Source organism: Mauremys reevesii, linkage group 1 (assembly GCF_016161935.1).
Source record: "Mauremys reevesii isolate NIE-2019 linkage group 1, ASM1616193v1, whole genome shotgun sequence".
NCBI classification, from domain to species: Eukaryota; Metazoa; Chordata; order Testudines; family Geoemydidae; genus Mauremys; species Mauremys reevesii.
Genome location: NC_052623.1, coordinates 39,176,777 through 39,193,885, shown reverse-complemented (window position 1 = coordinate 39,193,885; position 17,109 = coordinate 39,176,777). Strand labels below are relative to the sequence as shown.

The 17,109-nt window shown below is 43.3% G+C and overlaps 1 protein-coding gene across 9 annotated transcripts in view; it reads left to right on the top strand.

Annotated features, from left to right (window-relative positions):
* PDGFD (platelet derived growth factor D) overlaps positions 1-17,109 on the top strand; it is a 163,578-nt gene that overhangs the window by 129,804 nt on the left and 16,665 nt on the right. For all 9 annotated transcript variants that reach the window (XR_005582873.1, XM_039481804.1, XM_039481795.1 and 6 more), the window contains one exon: positions 2,896-3,097. Coding sequence is in view for 8 of the 9 variants with exons in the window: in XM_039481804.1 (XP_039337738.1) it covers positions 2,896-3,097 (202 nt within the window). In the remaining variant the exon portion in view is untranslated. The remainder of the gene's footprint in view (positions 1-2,895; positions 3,098-17,109) is intronic.

The following is a 17,109-nucleotide window of genomic DNA, read 5'->3' as shown; positions in this document are numbered from 1 at the left end:
ATTGTTCCAATTTGGTTACAGAGACAGTGACTTTTCTTTTTATTCTTTAATAAATTCTTTTCTATTAAGGACTTGGTTGATCTTTCTTTGGGTGGATTCTCAGGGAAAGGGGAGGAGGGAGGTATCCCTCTGTAGTTAAATCCCGGTGTCTCTCCTAGGAAAAGGGAGGGGGGAGGAAGCAGGGGGGAATGGTTTATTTCTCCTGGGTGTAAGAACTCCATGGATTTGGGGCTCTTGGAATCCCCTAGGATTTTGGGGAAGGACTGTGTCTCAATCCACATTTCCTGATTGAGTGGTGGCAGCTTTTACTAGATCTAAACTAGGATTTTAGTTTAGAGGGAAACCAGTGCAGGTCCCCACATTGGAACCCAACAGCTCCAAGTGGGGGTGAGACCTATAACAATTGGTTTTAATTCCCTTTGCAAGGTCCAACTCTACATGGCTTTTGGCCTTTCTCACTTTATCCCTACATGTTCTGACCTCAATAAAGTAACTTTCCTTGCTGATCACTCCCATCTTCCACTCTTTGTAGGCTTTCTGCTTTTTCTTAATCACGTCTCTGAGATGCTTGCTCATCCAGCTTGGTCTACAACTCCTGCCTATGAATTTTTTCCCCTTTCTTGGGATGCAGGCTTCTGATAGTTTCTGCAACTTTGACTTGAAGTAATTCCAGGCCTCCTCCACCTTTAGATCCCCAATTTCTTCAGTCTAATCCACTTCCCTAACTAATTTCCTTAATTTTTTAAAGTTAGCCCTTTTGAAATAAAAAACCCTAGTCACAGATCAATTTTTGTTTATCCTTCCATTTAGTTTAAACTGAATTAGCTCATGATCGCTTGAACCAAGGTTGTCCCCTACAACCATTTCTTCTATGAGGTCCTCACTACTCACCAAAACCAAATCTAAAATGGCATCCCCTCTTCTTGGTTCAGCAACTACTTGGTGAAGGAATCCATCAGCTATTGCATCTAGGAAAATCTGATCCCTATTATTATTACTAGCTTTAATCAGGTATTGCTATTCAAGCTGCAACCATGCCCCATGATTGTAGTATAGACATACCCTATGTGTCTACATGGCTTCAGGTCCAGATTGTGAGGACAGAAGGGATTCCTTTCTTTCATTTTTCTGTCAGTTTCAATGTTTTAACTGAGAAAATAAAGGTCTGAGTTTTCCTGTATTTATATCCTGTGCTGTTATACGTTGTCAGCAGTTGATTTAATATGTCTTAAGAGAATGACATATCTGCAATCAGTTTTTCTTGAGTATATTTTACACAGAAATTAGAACATTTGAGGGTAGTTTCGGGGGGAAGATGATATTAGGATATTGAATATTTGGGCATTGAAATTAGGACTTTGGCAATTTTGCTATAGTAAAAGTAAAACTCTTCCCTATAAATGCACGTTAGTTATTAACGGTCAGTTCTGTCCTTAGAGGTGACATACTCCAACTGAACTCAATAACTGCATATGCATCTAAGGCAGTGGTGGGCAACCTGTGGCCTGTGGGCCACATGCATCCCATCAGGGTAAGTTGATTGTGGGCTGCGAGACATTTTGCAGACGTTGACCATCCTCAGGTACAGCCCCCTGCAGCTTCCAGTAGCCGCGATTCGCCGTTGCCGGCCAATGGGAGCTGCGGTTGCCCACCACTGATCTAAGGCCTTGTCTACATGTGTCACTCAGGAAACCTAAGTCAGATCAATTGAAGGTGCAAAGTCAATGCACGTTAATTGAAGTGCGTTAACTCCCGTGTGGAGGCTCTCATTCAGGAGAGAACTAAGGCCACTTTACTCCTGGTGAATGAGAGCATCCACATGGGAGTTTAATGGGCTTTAATTTATGTGCATTGACTTCACACCCTCAGTTGATTTGCCTTAGCTTTCCTGAAAGTCCCCCACATACACATGGTCTATGGGTAGTATATGTTCCTAAATGCTTAGAAATATTAATCCCTTTTGGATGTGCGTTTTTCAGCCCTTACATTGTGTAGACCCTTACATTACCGTTTTCTAATTTCCTTCAGTATTTTTTTTTCAAATTCTAGTTTATAAACATTTGAAAATCAGAGTTAATTCTTCATTTCAAAGGGCCAAACCTTGAAGTCTTTGCTTAGGTCTTGCTTTGTTAAAGCTCCAAGAAGAGGAAAGATTGTCCGTGGTTAGAGTATTAGCCTGAGCCTTGGGTTCAGTTCCTTGCTTTGCTGCAGACTTCCTGTGTGACTTTAGGAGAGTTGCCTTGGTCGGTTTGTGCCTTAATTCCTCATTGTACAGTGGGGATCTACCTCACAGGGGTGCTGTGAGGATAAATACCGTTAAAGCCTCATTACTATGGTACTGAGTGTCGTGTATCTGTAGATACTTCCATGAGATTTTTGTCTACATGCAAATTGAGGAAAGGACTACACCTTTTAGATTCTTTGGGGGCAAGAGAAAAGCAGCCCGTGCCACACCCTGTACAGGGACATAATGTACACGCTGGCTGGAGTGAAGGATGGGATGTAGCTTTGCCTTCTTCCCAGCCTTCCTGGCCCCCTTTGGAATGGCTAGCGCTGTCCAGCAGCATTAGACCTGCTCTCTCCTCCATTCACCTGGCAGCACCTGTCCTTGCTTGGGAAGGTGGGCAGTGCTTTTCTCCCTGGTCTCCTGGCACAGCATGCTGGGGCATAATGCCATCTGGCCCACTGCAAGGAGCTCAAAAGATGGTCGACAGTGATTAATAATACCAGGAGTAAGGTCACTGTGTCAAAAGACAGAATCTCAGTCCAATTTGGGGTCTTGCCTGGATATTCTGTATGAGTCAGCTATGAGAAATATCTCTCTGTAACTATTTACACTTGTATTGCGTGCTGCTGTAATTTTTCAAAGTACACTGAGCTGTATGTCACTCTTAGGGGGTATCCTATCCCTCTCCATCAGTGACCGACCCTACCCTCACTGCGGAAGCATTAGACCAGACCATTGCTGGATTTGACACCGTGGAGGAGCTGCTCAAGCACTTTAATCCAGAGTCATGGCAGGAAGATCTCGAAAATCTATACACGGACACCGGACATCATTATCGAGGCAGGAGCTACCGTGACAGAAAGTCCAAAGGTAGGAGGAAACACTGTACATGTTCTTAATTCCAGGTGTTTTCTGTAACACTTCTCACAAATGCCCTTTGGTTGCTTATCAAGTTCAGATTCAGACACCGTTACTCATGCCAGAGTCAACGGGACTAATTTCAGAGCAAGGAATTACCCAGCACAAGTAAGGACAGAAGAATTTGAACCTTAATCATTTGCAGTCTGTTTGATTAAGGTATTTATCACCCACATCAACAAGCTGGCTTCAGCCTGTTAATATTCACAAATGAAAACACAGACACCTGAAATTATGTATGTTAAGGACAGATGGTTTTAAACTTCACTCTAAAGTATTATTTTGCATGTAAGACATAGGATTCATGAACTCTCACCCACCTTTAAACATCCTGTTTTAGGATTGTTCTGTGTTGAGTGGGAGATAATTACTTCTATCACATTGTACTTAGAGAAGCATCTGGCACAAACACCTGTATGTGCAGCTGTTTGGGGTTTTTTTTAGGATATGAACATCTGACTGATTTCCATTATGTAGACGGGGAACATTATTGTGGTTTAGTATTTTTAACTGTAGTTGAACAAAGTGTGCATCTCTGGATTATGTGTCTCTTTTCCCTCCTTTGGTACAATCCATCCATCAAATGCTAAAGTAAAAGAATGTTAAGCTAATGACACGAGCCAATAATGATGAGGAAGCACTGAATAGAAGGTCCAGCCATGACCTTGAAGAAATAAGCACAATGTTGCCCACTGAAATTGTACTGTGTGGTGGAGGAGGTATCTTGAGTGTCTAGCTCAGTTCTTCTAAGTGCTCATTGCTGTAGGTTTTAACAGCTAATCTAATGAAATGTTTAACTCCGATTATGAATTTTCTTAGTACTCTTATCCTACATTGCATATTCAATATACATGTATTCTTATATGTTTTGCTGAATATTTTTCTTAAATAATTAGCAAATTATGGGTCTGCTTATGCAAGCCCTTCAACCTATGAAATTCCCATTTCATTGCAGTTTGTGCAAGGGGAGACATAAGTTTTGTCTTATTTATTTATTTATTTATTTTAGGATCAGCACTGAAAATAATATTTGTAGTTAAACTTCAGCAGCTGAGACCTTAGTACAATTTGATCTGAAACTGGACACACATAGGCCTACATTTTCAAAAGCGACTGGTCATTATGGTTGCCTCAGTTTTTGCCTGCCCAACCTTGAAGGAGCCTAATTTTAAGAAAGTGCTTAGCAACTACTCTTTGAAAACCAGGCCCCTTTAAGGCACCCCAAAAATTTAAGCAATCAAAACCTCTACACATTTTTGAAAATGTAGGCCACATTTCTTCTGTTTAGTTTGTATTAAATGCTGGGACCAATCTGATCACATTTGGAGGCCAGTGAAACATAATCAGCTATTTGTCTCCTATTCCCAGACTGGAGTCAGCGCTAATGGAAATGTACATAAAAGACAAAAAAGGAGCTGATTTGATTTTAATAGAGGCTGACATGAGACCCTGATCTCTTACTGAGTTTTCTATCTAGATTTCACTTGAGTCTCAGATTAAATCTGATCCCAGTGCAAATGTACTGTATCTAAAGCAATGTGTGCTGTGTTTTATCCATTTTGATCAGATTGGCTCCAAGTACTGATCCAATCTTTCTGGTTGTCTGCAGGAAATCTGGATTAATTAGGGTTTCTACATTGAGTACAATGGAATTCAACTCTTTGGCCTAGCAAACTGCTATGAATAAGTAAAGAGTTTGCCAATTTATTTCTTAATTCAGGATGTTTTTGTTAAAGGAATGAGTTGTGGTGTTTTTTCTCCTCCTTTCTTCCAACAAAAGGATGGATTCTCTGCTACAAACACTATATATTTCAGTCCAAAATGATTATATTAATTATAAACTTGGTGTGATACTTTCTCAGGGTGCCCAAGACTGGGTCTCCATGTTACCCTCCTCTCTCCGCCCCCCAATGAGAGGGAGTCTTTCTTATAGTAGCCAGATGTCAGCTCCCTAACACTGCCTGCCCTTCAGCCTCTCAAGCACTCAGCTTAGGGGCTCTCCCAGCCCCTGCGTGATCTACTCCAGACTGTGAACTCCCCAGAAGCGTCCCAGTCCTGGGGTGAACCACTCACCGCCAGACGGGTACCTCTTCCTGATATGCTAGGGATTAGCTTGAGGCCAATGCCCCCCGTCCACGATTTGCACACTGTCACTTTGTCTCTGCTGTCTGCCCACAGCCCCTCTCACAGCTCCAGGAACTGCAATGTCCTCTGTGTGGCACAGCCCTCTGGCCATGTCACTATCCATGTTCCCCCCTTCCGGGCGAGGTTGGCTCCTCGCTAGTCCTAGGCAGTCTTCCCACCCACTGCCTCGGTGCCTCTTGGCCAGTGGCTGGTAGGGGAACATGGGCCCGCTCTCTTCTCCGGGTTCCAGCCCAGGCATCCTTAGCTCAGCTATCTGGGCCTTCTCTCTCTGGCCTCACTGCTTTATTCCTGGGCTTCTTCCTACCTCTGGTTCCCCTTCTCTTCCTGGGCCTACCAGTTCCCAAAGCCTCTTCCCAGGGAGTAACTTCAGTCTGCAGTCTCCACTCACTCCTCCCTTTCTCCTGGGAGCATCTGCTATCTCCCTGCAGCCCATTCTCCTTTCAGCTGCTGGGCTTTATAGGTCCCACCTATTCCTGCCCAACTGGGCCTCCTTAACCAGCTGCCTAATGAGTTAATTGGCCCTTGTGGCCTGCATTAAACCCTGCAAGGTGAGTGTGGGGTAGTCACCCCCTATAGTATCTAGCCTCTGTCACTAGACACTCACAGAAATTGCCAGGTAAGCTGTCCCCAAAGGGACAGTATATGCAGCTTGACTGGTACAACTCAGGATCAGGTTATTCATAACAACACAGCACTATAATCTACTTACAGCAAAAACAAAAATAAGGTTCTTAATAAAGGTTGAGATTTAAGAGAGTGAGTAAGGATAAGAAGTGGAAACAGAACTGGTTATATATATATAAAATAAAACATAAAATGCAATCTTAGGTCTACACTTATTAATATTCCTATTTTATAAAGTAGATTTTCTCCCAAGGATTCAGTCTTTGACAGAGCTTGACAGAGTTTTCAGTCAAAATCAGGATCCAAGTTTTCATGAATAACCCCATGCTTTACAAGGGTTTTCCGCAGTAAATGGATGACAAATGTCTTTTTGTTTCTCCTTATATTTTCCAAAAATCATTGTTTTGACACCCAAAAGATGACCTCTAAGGTGCTGGTTCCCCTACTCCTGTGTTTCCATATACAAACAGACTTCCATTGTGTTGACTTACTACAAAGCTTAATTTGCATGTTACAGAGAGACATACGTATCATCTCCTCTGTGGAAGAAATCTGTTTGCCTGGTTAAGTTTTAACATACAAGTTTAATATATTTAATACTTATACACAGCTTCCTAAATTTCATCTGTATGTACATCTCGCAAATATTATAATGATCAATGTGATATAAGCTTTTAATAGATACCTTACGCCATTGTTTTGTTTGTTTGTTTGTTTTGTTTTTTATAAATACCATGAAAGCAGCATGTTGGGGTGTAATGAGTTTGTCAGGCATAATAGGCGTTGCTGTTACAGAACAGTGAACTCTTTGCCAGTTGGCATTGTGGGGTTCTTAGGGTCACACCAGGGCTAATAAGAAATGTTCATACTTTAAATGTGACAGGAATACAGCCACGTTACATGTCGAAATCCGATTAGAGAATAGCTTCAAATAAAATCCTTTAAATTAGGAATACATTAGGGCTTCCAAACAAAGGCTCTGTGGAACTCTAAGGAATATTTATAGGCATTGTAGTAACCTTGCAGCCGAAAGAACAATAGATTATATCACCATTTACATGCTTTCTCAGCTTCCAGGTTGGGTTTTATCCTTTGTTCTGGTTTAAAACTGCCCTGAGGCAGATTAGCACAATTTGATATAATCCCTGTGTATCTCTCACAGCATTTTCAGAACATGTCACGTAAATTATATAAATAAATTGCTAATGACTTCACTGTTATCCTACCCCCTGTGCATACCAAATAGTTCCACGGAACTGAGTTCAGTGCAGTGTTGCTAGATTTTCAGTCCAATAACATGATCCATATGGTAAATGACACTTTAAATGTAATATTTTTAGAGTTGGCAATCAATACAGATTGAAAGAAGAACAATACGGAGAAGAACTAACACAAATATTGCAATTCCTGCAATGACCTTTTAAAGGTTGGGACTACCCTGATTAAATTTATATATCTGACAACTGCAATTCATACACAAAATCTGATCTCACAACACTCTTTATTTATTTATACTATTTATGTGAGATATCGGTATCAGGTGTATATCTCTAAAAATTGCATTCATTGTTTGAAATTTCATGCTGTGTATATGTACTACCATTTATAGTTCACTACTCATACAGAAGTTTATTACATAATCTCAATGAAATCAAATCCAGGGGAAATTTTTGGGGTATAGTATTTGCATTTTCAAAATACATAAGTCATGCCCCAGGTAAAAACTGTATACAAATATCGTGTCACTTCCTCTGCAAAGAAATATAACAAGTAAATATTAGAAACAATCTTTGCTGTGATTTTCAAAAAAATGTGAAAGGTTTGATAGTCAGATCTATATCTTAGAACAGGAAACTCAAGGCATATGAATATCCAGCCTTAAAGTGATTATGAAGAGATGGTTGTACCATATAGAGGAGATCAGTAGCAAAATAAATTTCTGTATATTTGCAATAATATTTTACGGTGGGCCTCAATGTCATAATAATTTGGCCATTTTTAATAGACAGGTTCCTAGAATGAGTATCACAACTAGCACATTATTTCATAATTACTTCAGTACTGTAGTAGTGGATGTAAAAAGAGAACAGCCATCCTGTGCAAAGGAGGGGGTACTTCTAGACAAAGCGTGTGTTCTCTATCATTACACAGCACTGAACTTTTGTCACTTAATCTCTTGTCTATATCTTTATTTTTTTTTAAATCTTATTAAGTATTATGTATATATGAAAATTGCTTCAGAAGTGAAAAAAAACTTTCTTTACAGCTAAAGTATTGACTTTGAATTGGCCTTATATACAAAGATCTAGGAAGAAGGCAAGCATAAGCTATTTCTCAAAGCAAAAGTAGATGCAAAAGTCTAGGGAAGATGTGTAGAAAAAGGGTTCATCTTTAAAAAGAAATTCTAGTTCACAAATAATCTCACAGCACGTGAAAAGATGGGAGTTGCCTTACCAAATGGGGGGGTCACTGCTAACGAGCCAATTCAATTAAGGTGGAAGTGGGCTATTCTCAACCATTGACAAGAAGAGGTGGAAATCACTTTTGTAGTGCTAATGAGGCCAATGTAAACAAGGTGGCCCATTTCAAACAGTTGACAAGAAGGTGTGAGTATCGGCAGGGGCAACTTATTTTTTGTAGTGACCCATCCACTCCCAGTCTTTATTCAGGCCTAATTTGATGGTGTCCAGTTTGCAAATTCCAGTTCTGCAGTTTCTCGCTGGAGTTGAAGAATTGCAACTTTTAAGGCTGTTATTGAGTGTCCAGGGAGATTGAAGTGTTCTCCTAATGGTTTGGCTGATGTGGTTAGGTCCTATAATGGTGTCCCTTGAATATATATGCGGATAGAGTTGGCACCGGGGTTTGTTGCAGGGTTTGGTTCCTGGGTTAGTGTTTTTGTTGTGTGTAGTTGCAAATACTCATCAGCGACACCATCAGGGGCTCGTTCATCTGCACATCTACCAATGTGATATATGCCATCATGTTCCAGCAGTGCCCCTCTGCCATGTACATTGGCCAAACCGGACAGTCTCTATGCAAAAGAATAAACTGACACAAATCTGACATCAGGAATTATAACATTCAAAAACCAGTAGGAGAACACTTCAGTCTCTCTGGACACTCAATAACAGACTTAAAATTGGCAATTCTTCAACAAAAAAACTTCAAAAACAGACTCCAGCGAGAAACTGCAGAACTGGAATTAATTTGCAAACTGGACACCATCAAATTAGGCCTGAATAAAGACTGGGAGTGGATGGGTCACTACAAAAAATAAGTTGCCCCTGCCGATACTCACACCTTCTTGTCAACTGTTTGAAATGGGCCACCTTGTTTACATTGGCCTCATTAGCACTACAAAAGTGATTTCCACCCCTTCTTGTCAACTGTTGAGAATAGCCCACTTCCACCTTAATTGAATTGGCTCGTTAGCAGTGACCCCCCATTTGGTAAGGCAACTCCCATCTTTTCATGTGCTGTGTATTTATACCTCCCTACTGTATGTTCCACTCCATGCATCTGATGGAGTGGGTTCTGGACCATGAAAGCTTATGCCCAGATAAATTTGTTAGGCTCTAAGATGCCACAAGGACTCCTCCTTGTTTTTGCTGATACAGACTAACACGGCTACCACTCTGAAATAATCTCAGTAAACAAGAACTTACATTCTGGCACTGAAGGACGCTGCACAGGCCTGAGCCCCCACACTTTCTCTCTTTGCTTATTATATTTTGGGACAATCATATGCAAAAAGCCTTCGGCTATCAGAAGAAATTAATCAGGTGGGACGTTCCTGAGATAACATCTGTCTACAGTGACAGCTTTACAAGTTACATAAATAAACAAACCAGGCTCTGCTCTAAAGGGGAGAAAGAGAAAGAAGCACAGGGACCACAAGTCTGGATGGAACTTTCCCAGCTTATATGAAGTAATGGCCAAATGAATATATCAGTTCCCGAAATTGTGGCAGTTCACTGTGCACATAACCACAGCTTCTATTTATCATTAATTAAAATTATTTAGCAAGAAATTAAACAAAATGTGAACTGAAGAATTTCATTTCTCAGGGGTTTGCAAACAGTCGCCAATAAATTACCGCAAACATCCATGTACTCTTCCTTGAAAGGTTCTGGGATAGTCGCCAGCAAGTTACAGTGCATCAGACATTAAATACAAACAGCACAAATTCAAAATGCCTCTGCTTTAATGGCAAATATGTATATTCTGAGTTCATGACATACCACCTCAAATAACTGCTAATTATCTAAATGCACGCATTCTACTGTACAGGGGCGGCTCTAGAGCCCAGCGGGGCAAGCACCCGCCTGGGGCGGCCCTTTCCCAGGGGGGCAGCAGGCTGGGCCGGTGGACCTGCCGCAGTCATGCCTGCGGGAGGTCCATCGGAGCCTCGGGACGAGCGGACCTGCCGCAGGCATGACTGCGGACGGTTCGCTGGTCCCGCGGCTCGGCTGGACCTCCCGCAGGCATGACTGCGGCAGCTCAACCGGAGCCGCCGGACCAGCGAACCGTCCGCAGCTGCGGGAGGTCCAGCTGAGCCGCGCGACCAGCGGACCCTCCGCAGTCATGCCTGCGGGAGGTCCGCTGCTCCTGCGGCTCGGGGGCGCCTCCCGGGCATGATTGCTTGGGGCGGCCAAATTTGTAGAGCCTCCCCTGCTACTGTAAGCCCTGAACAAACAGAATATCCCTCCACCCTTAGTCAGGAATTACTTTAGCTATACTTTGCAAAGTGCCCAGTCATTTCATAATATAACTCAGGCCCAGTAATTATGCATCTTCTTCCCCACTGTGGAAAATGGGATATTTCCTGTCATAGGTGCCAACTCCATGGGTGCTGCGGGGCTGGAGCACCCACAGGAAAAAAAAGTGGGTGCTCAGCACCCACTGGCCACAGCTGTTCAGAAGGCTGCCACCAATCAGCTGTTTGGTGGCTGGGAGGGATGCGTTTGGGGGAAGACGGAGAGCAAGGAGCGGTGGTCGGGCGGGGCCTCAGGAGTAGGGTTAGAGTAGGGTAGGAAGAGGCGAGCGACGGCGGAGCCTCGGGGGAGGGGTGGAGTGGGGCGGGAAGAGGTGAAGTGCGGGTGGGACCTCAGGGGAAGGGGTGGAGCAGGAGCAGGAAGAGGCGGAGCGAGGGCACGGCCTCGGGGTAGGGGCAGAGTTTGGGCAGGCCTTGGGGTGGAGCATCCCCGGGGAAAAAGAAAACTCAGCACCTATGTTTCCTGTTACTGTATGTGAAGTTACTGGGGACACTAAGAGCAAACGGCACTGCAATAGAAAGCTTTAGAAAGTGATGGTTTGGGCCTGTTCATACTACTTCACCCACTCCCTGGACGTAATTGGTGTCCCAGCTTCTAACAGGAACATGTATTGTGAACCTTTGTTCCCATGGGCAGTTATAATCCCACTGAAATTTCTGCCCTCTCTCCATCTTAAATAGTAGTTGCTGTATCAGAGAGTTTTATCTGCAAACTGTGAGTATAGTGGAAATCCAAATGCAGCAGCCTTTTCTTTTAGTTGCCACTAAGAAATATTTGATGAATCTTAAAGTTCTCAAATATACTGCATTTATATTGAATGTGTCACGGGATTAAAAATGTAGAAGAAAATATCTGTTACTATTAGACATTTATTGAGGATTTACCTCTGAGGGTCAGATCCTTAGTTGGGGTAAAACAGAATAACTTCATTGAGACCAATGGGATTATGTCAGTTTACACCAATGGACGATTTGGCTCTGTTAAGTAAATATGGGATTGAATCCTCAGCAACTTAGAGTAGCTTCTGTGCTGTTGAAAATTGCAGTGGCTTATCGTGCCTCACATACACACCTGTGGGCTAAATTCACAAAGAGAGTTAGGTTCCTAAATCCCAGAATCAGGCAGCAGTGGTTTTCACAGCTGCCACCGAACCCAGGATGTGCCTAAACTCAATCAGTGCCTAAGTTTTTGCAGTGAAAATTCCCTAGCTGCCTCCAAGCATGCACAGTGCTGCCTCACTCTAGGCATCTGGATGTCTAAGCCACAGAGTGATTCACAAACTGGGGAAGATAAGTGTTCTTCTACCTAACTCACCTGTGGGGCCAGATCCATTAGCTGTGCTCATGGGGAGGGGGACCTTCCTCATAACTTTTAGCCCAGTGGTTCAGGTATTCACCTCGAATGTGGGAGACCTCCAGTTTCTTCCTCCAACTGAGGGGGAGAACAGATTTGAACAGCAATCTACCACCTTTCAGTTGACTGCCCCTAGCCACTGGGCTATAGGATATTCTGATGTGGGGCTCCCTCAGTCTCTCCTGTTGAAGCTGTTCTGCTTTGGATTAAGAAAAGGGTTTGGGGACCAGAGAGAGAGAGCACATATGTATGAGAATGACTTTATAGTTGGTGGTTAGAGCATCCGCAGGCTGTGGAAGAGCCAGGATCTCCTCCTGCTCTAGTAACTCTAATTATTTATCCACAGGAGAGACTGAGGTAGCCCCACATCAGAATATCTATAGTTCAGTGGTTAGGGCACTCACCTGAGAGGTGGCAGATCTCTGGTCAAATCCCTTCTTCCTGTCAGGTGAAGAGAGTTTACTTGAACTGCTGGGGGTCTCCCACATTCTAAGTGAGTGCCCTAACCACTGGATTAAACGTTATCAGGAGGTGGAGGCAGCAGTGGCAAGAAATTCCCTAGGTGCTGGACTCCAGCAGAGGATTCACAGCTGAATTCCCTGACAGACTTTAGGACACATACCTCTCCTTGGCATCTCCCATTGGCTAGTGTAGATAGGGAGGAGCCTAGTGTTCTGGGTTTTGTGAATCACATTTTTAGGCACTTATCGCCCTCCATTTATTGTATAGAAACCTTGAGTACCTAACACAGGCTTTGTGAATCCCAGTGATTTTTCTAGTTACCTAAAAGTTAGGCATGGTGACACTGCTCACCACCACACCTATGTCTCTTTGTGAATCTAGCCCCTGTACGTCAAGGAAACCTAGATTTTAGGAATTGAAATGTTGGTCCATTAATCCAATGCAATGTTCAGGTGCAAACACTGGTGTACGCACTGACACTTGCAAAATACTTGCTAACACTTCAATAATCTACTACCCACATGTGTGCATGTGTGCTTGCACACAAACATATGTTCAGCTACTTAAATTAGGAGTGTGTGAGTGTTGGAATTTTTAGTCCAACGCATGCATGTTAGTGCGCTCACAACAGGAGGCCAGAAGAAATGTATTTCTAACTGATTGAACTACGACCTTGGGTGAGTCACTCAATTTCCCTGCACCCCAGTTCCCCAGCTATAGAATGGAGAAACTAGCACTTTCCCACCTCACAGGGCCCATATCAGTACCTACACCAGAATGTTTAAAAAAAAATGGCATAACAAGATCCTCCTTGGATTTGAGACTGTGGCTAGCAGCAGAGGTCTCTCTTCCCAGGTCCTTTTGACCCATACGAACAAGGCCCTTTTCAAATTAGCAGCAATAGTAGCCTATGACCCCTGATTCAATAAAATATCCTGTTCAGAACAGCATTTAATCACATGCTTAATTTTAAGCAGTGCTTAAATCTGACTGAAATCAGTGTTTCAAGTTAAGCACATACTTAAGAGCTGTCCTCGGTAGGAATGAATTTAAGCAGGTGCTTAAATTGGGGGTCTAATGCTTAATCTCTCAGCTTGCTGCTCTATCGTAGTCTTCAATGTCTCTCTTTGCCTATAAAATGAATGAATGTCCTTTGCAAAAAAAATCTGTAATTTCAGTTTTGAAGCTATGTGCAGCCCCTCTGAAGAACCTTTTAGTTCCAGTTTTAAATTAAGGACCCCAGAGGTTTCAATCCCTTGATAAGGAAAGCATCAGGATTTCACACCAAGACTCGGTTACCTTTTAGTCACAGCAGTGAAATGATGCATGAAGCTGTCTGTACTGTAAGATCTCATTGTTATATGAATGAGGAAATGAACTGGCTCCAGAAAGTAAAACAATTCTGAGACCGAAGAAAAGCTCAGATCTGGGCTTTCTGGAGAGGGCGTTTTTTAGAGAATTTGCTTTTGTTAATGATTTACAAATGGTGTTTTAAAGTCACTGAAGCAGTGGGAGCAGTTCTTGTGTATCTCTGTGGTAGGATCAGAATGTGAAATTTCTGTTAAGAGCATGTATGTTGCCTGCTTAGTTTGTCCCACCTTGCTAGGGCAGAATCCAAAGTGAACTTCAGTATTATTTCTAGGTGACATTTGTAGTGGGTGACCTGAGCGCTTCTTAATCCCTTTATATCTGGACCGTGCTTAAAAAAGTATGAGATTCAGAGGTGTTGAGCATTTGCAATGCCAAATGAAATCAGTGGAATCAGTAGGTGCTTAGCACTATGGAAGAATCTAGATGTGGATCCAAAAAGTCTTTGTGCATGCATCTTGGAATATTCCTCATATTTTTCCCCAGTGGCTAATGCTAGAAAAATATAGCTAACTAAAATGTATTATTTCATTCATTGATTTAGAGTTCTTTATAAATTTACTCATCCCAGGGGTGAAAGTAAAATTGAAAACGTATTGGTATGGGGGCCGTCTCCGTGCCCCTCCCTGCCCCCTCTGGAAGGAGTGGGGCCTCGGGTGGAAGGGGCAGGGCTAGGGGGGTCAGCATCCCCCAGCAGCCCTTCCAGGCTGCCTGGCCCACTCCACCCGGGGCTCCAGCAGCAATTTAAAGGGCCTGGGGCTCCGGCCATTGCTGCCGCTACAGCATCAGTGGCTGGAGCCCCGGGCCCTTTTAAATTACCAGCCCCAGGGCAGCTGCTCCTTTTGCCGCCCCCCTTTTGGCAGCCTTGGGGAGCAAAAGGGGCAGCGATGATAAAGCACTGCTGCGGCAGCACTTTAAGCAGGGTCTTTGCCGCAGCAGCGCTTAAGGACCCTGCTTAAACCACTGCTGCGTCAGCGCTTTAATGTCGCTGCCCCTTTTGTGCTCCCCCGCCGGCGGCTCTGCCCCCAGGGACCTGGCAGGGCCATCGACGGGGGGTGCAAAAGCAGACGCGACATTAAAGTAAGGCGTTAGGGGCCGGTACCGGTGGCCACTTTTTACCGGTCCGCCATACCGCCTTACTTTCACCCCTGACCCGTCCCAAGCTGTGAGGAGATGCTTTTGCTATAAATAACCAGTCCTATCACTTTGCATCATTGTCATTAAACTACAACCCCTCTGAACTACCCAAGAACGCAATTATTCCACTACACCTTCCCATTAACTCAGCACTTTCTCCCCTTTCTCTCCATGGTCCCTGGCTCAGAAAAAGCCTGAGAGAAAAGGCCTTGTAAAGTTTTAAAGGACACCAAATTAAGGCTGTGGCAGGTCAGAATTGAAGACCCTTTATGGAGAACGCCTTGACCTTTAAACCAGGGGGCTTAAGCCCTTTGGCTAGTTGTGGCTGCCACGATGTGACTCATGTCATATGCTAAAAGCAGCAAAGAGTCCTGTGGCACCTTATAGACTAACAGACGTTTTGCAGCATGAGCTTTTGTGGGTGAATACCCACTTGTCGGATGTCATATGCTGTCATCCTTAATAAGTGGGCAGCCTCGTTCTCCATCAGCTGCAGTCTGAATGTTAAGACATAATCCCACGATGAACTCATTACAGTAATAATCCAGATTAGCTCAATGTGGCCCCGCAGCAGTGGCACATGCTGTGCCCCAGGAGAGATTTGCCCAAGATAGGGGAAAGTTGATGTCTGTACTGCCACATTCCCTGTGAGCTCCACCAGAGGTGAGTGCCTTTAAAAGACAGATGATCTATGAGTGGAGGCCAAATGGGTTTTGCAGGGAGTCAGCTCATTCTCTGGGTGCCCCCTCCCCTGCCAGCTTATTCTCTTTTAGAACTGTGATGGCCAGTTGGGTGTGCCCTGTTAGAGTGGGGGATATGGGTGCAGTGCGCTGCAGCAAGCCCTCTCTAGGTGAATGACACGTCGCTGGCAGCCCTGTGACCTGCATTGTGTCAGCAGATGTCCCTGAAGCCCAGCACTGAATCAAGCATTGAGTATTTTGTTCTAAATTCATCTACAGATATCCTGTTCACAAATGCCACCCTAATGTCTTAAGATAGCATTAAATAATCCATGCAAGACTGTTTCCCTCCTTATATTTTAAGAATTTAGACTCCAGCACTATAGAGATATTCTAATACACATGTTCGATAGCAGGGGTAGGCACCATACAAGCTTCCCCATTCCACACCTTCACTGCAGCTCACATCTATCCAGCCCATTCCAACCCTAGACTACTTGTTACAGAATTCTCCACCTTGGGTTGATATGGTACAGTATATTGATGCACTAGGACTTCCCCTCCGGAGATACCACTGATCACGACTATAGAATCTGCACCATCTCCATTTGGTCAGTTTTTTTGATTGCCAGTTAGTTAAAGTAATGGTGAACAAACTAAGCTTTGCTTTATCTTTAAACAAAGCTGAGTGTGGCAAGTGCTGATGGGAATGAGGGGAGCTGGGGGCAGAGAGAACCTTCTTCCCTGTGAAAAAAATTAGCCTGTGGGAACAAGAATGAGAGGGAGTGGATTTGAAGAGTGACAACAGAGAACAAAATATAATCTGTTGAAACAAAGAAATCAATATTTTTTTATTCTTCCGAGAACGAGCTATGTGCATTTGGAGTGTATTTTCCTCTCAATGCATGTGTGTACTGTAACTCCCATTGATTTTGTGCTTTTCTCAAGAGAAAGCTATGTACCTTCTTTGTAGGAATACTAGCTCTCTTGAGAGAACAGCTCAGCTTTCATGGTGAGATGATTTTCATGGTATCACAACATGTCCAAAATCCTGATTTATCTGCTAACTTTCCCCCAACTGGGTTAACACATTGCATGAAAAATGAACTAGACTTGAGTGTGTCCACTCATGCTAATGTCATTTACATAACCACCATGCATATGGATCTTGGATAAATAAATATTACAAAGCCGCAATTTAAAGGTGCATGCTATTTACCAATCACTACTTCCTCTGCAGATTGTGTAAATCAGTGTTAATGCAGTGGCTTGGTGGCTTATTCAGTGCAAATTGGGACTCATTCTCAAGCTATAGATTTTACATTTTATCAATTAGAAATTAATTTGCAATGCATTTTAATGTCTTTTCCTACCAGTTACAATTTTCAGTTCAGAGAGTGAACTCTTGTTTAACACAGGG